Source organism: Myotis davidii, unplaced genomic scaffold (genome assembly GCF_000327345.1).
Source record: "Myotis davidii unplaced genomic scaffold, ASM32734v1 scaffold2053, whole genome shotgun sequence".
NCBI lineage: Eukaryota > Metazoa > Chordata > Mammalia > Chiroptera > Vespertilionidae > Myotis > Myotis davidii.
The window spans coordinates 117,825-118,087 of NW_006284252.1; the positions used below are offsets into that span (position 1 = coordinate 117,825).

A 263-nucleotide genomic window follows, 5' to 3' on the forward strand; every position below is an offset into this window, starting at 1 on the left:
TCTTATTGGTGATGCATGGGATCATCAGTGTCCTTGGCATCATGGGAAATGGGCTTGTGATCTGGGTGGCTGGATTCCGGATGGAACTCACAGTCACCACCTTGTGTTACCTGAACTTGGCCTTAGCCGACTTCTTCTTCAGCGCCACTCTGCCATTCTTCATGGTTGTACTGTCTATGGGGGCAAAATGGCCTTATGGCTGGTTCCTCTGCAAGTTATTTAACATTATAGGAGACACAAACCTGTATGGAAGTGTCTTCCTC

At 47.9% G+C, this 263-nt stretch overlaps 1 protein-coding gene across 1 annotated transcript in view; it reads right to left on the reverse strand.

The window, feature by feature from the left end:
• Positions 1-163, reverse strand: part of LOC102754470 (hyaluronan synthase 1-like) — a 46,983-nt gene extending 46,820 nt beyond the window's left edge. Inside the window, exon 1 of the mRNA XM_015568797.1 lies at positions 111-163. Within this exon, the coding sequence (XP_015424283.1) occupies positions 111-163 (53 nt within the window). The remainder of the gene's footprint in view (positions 1-110) is intronic.
• Positions 164-263: the final 100 nt, after the last annotated feature.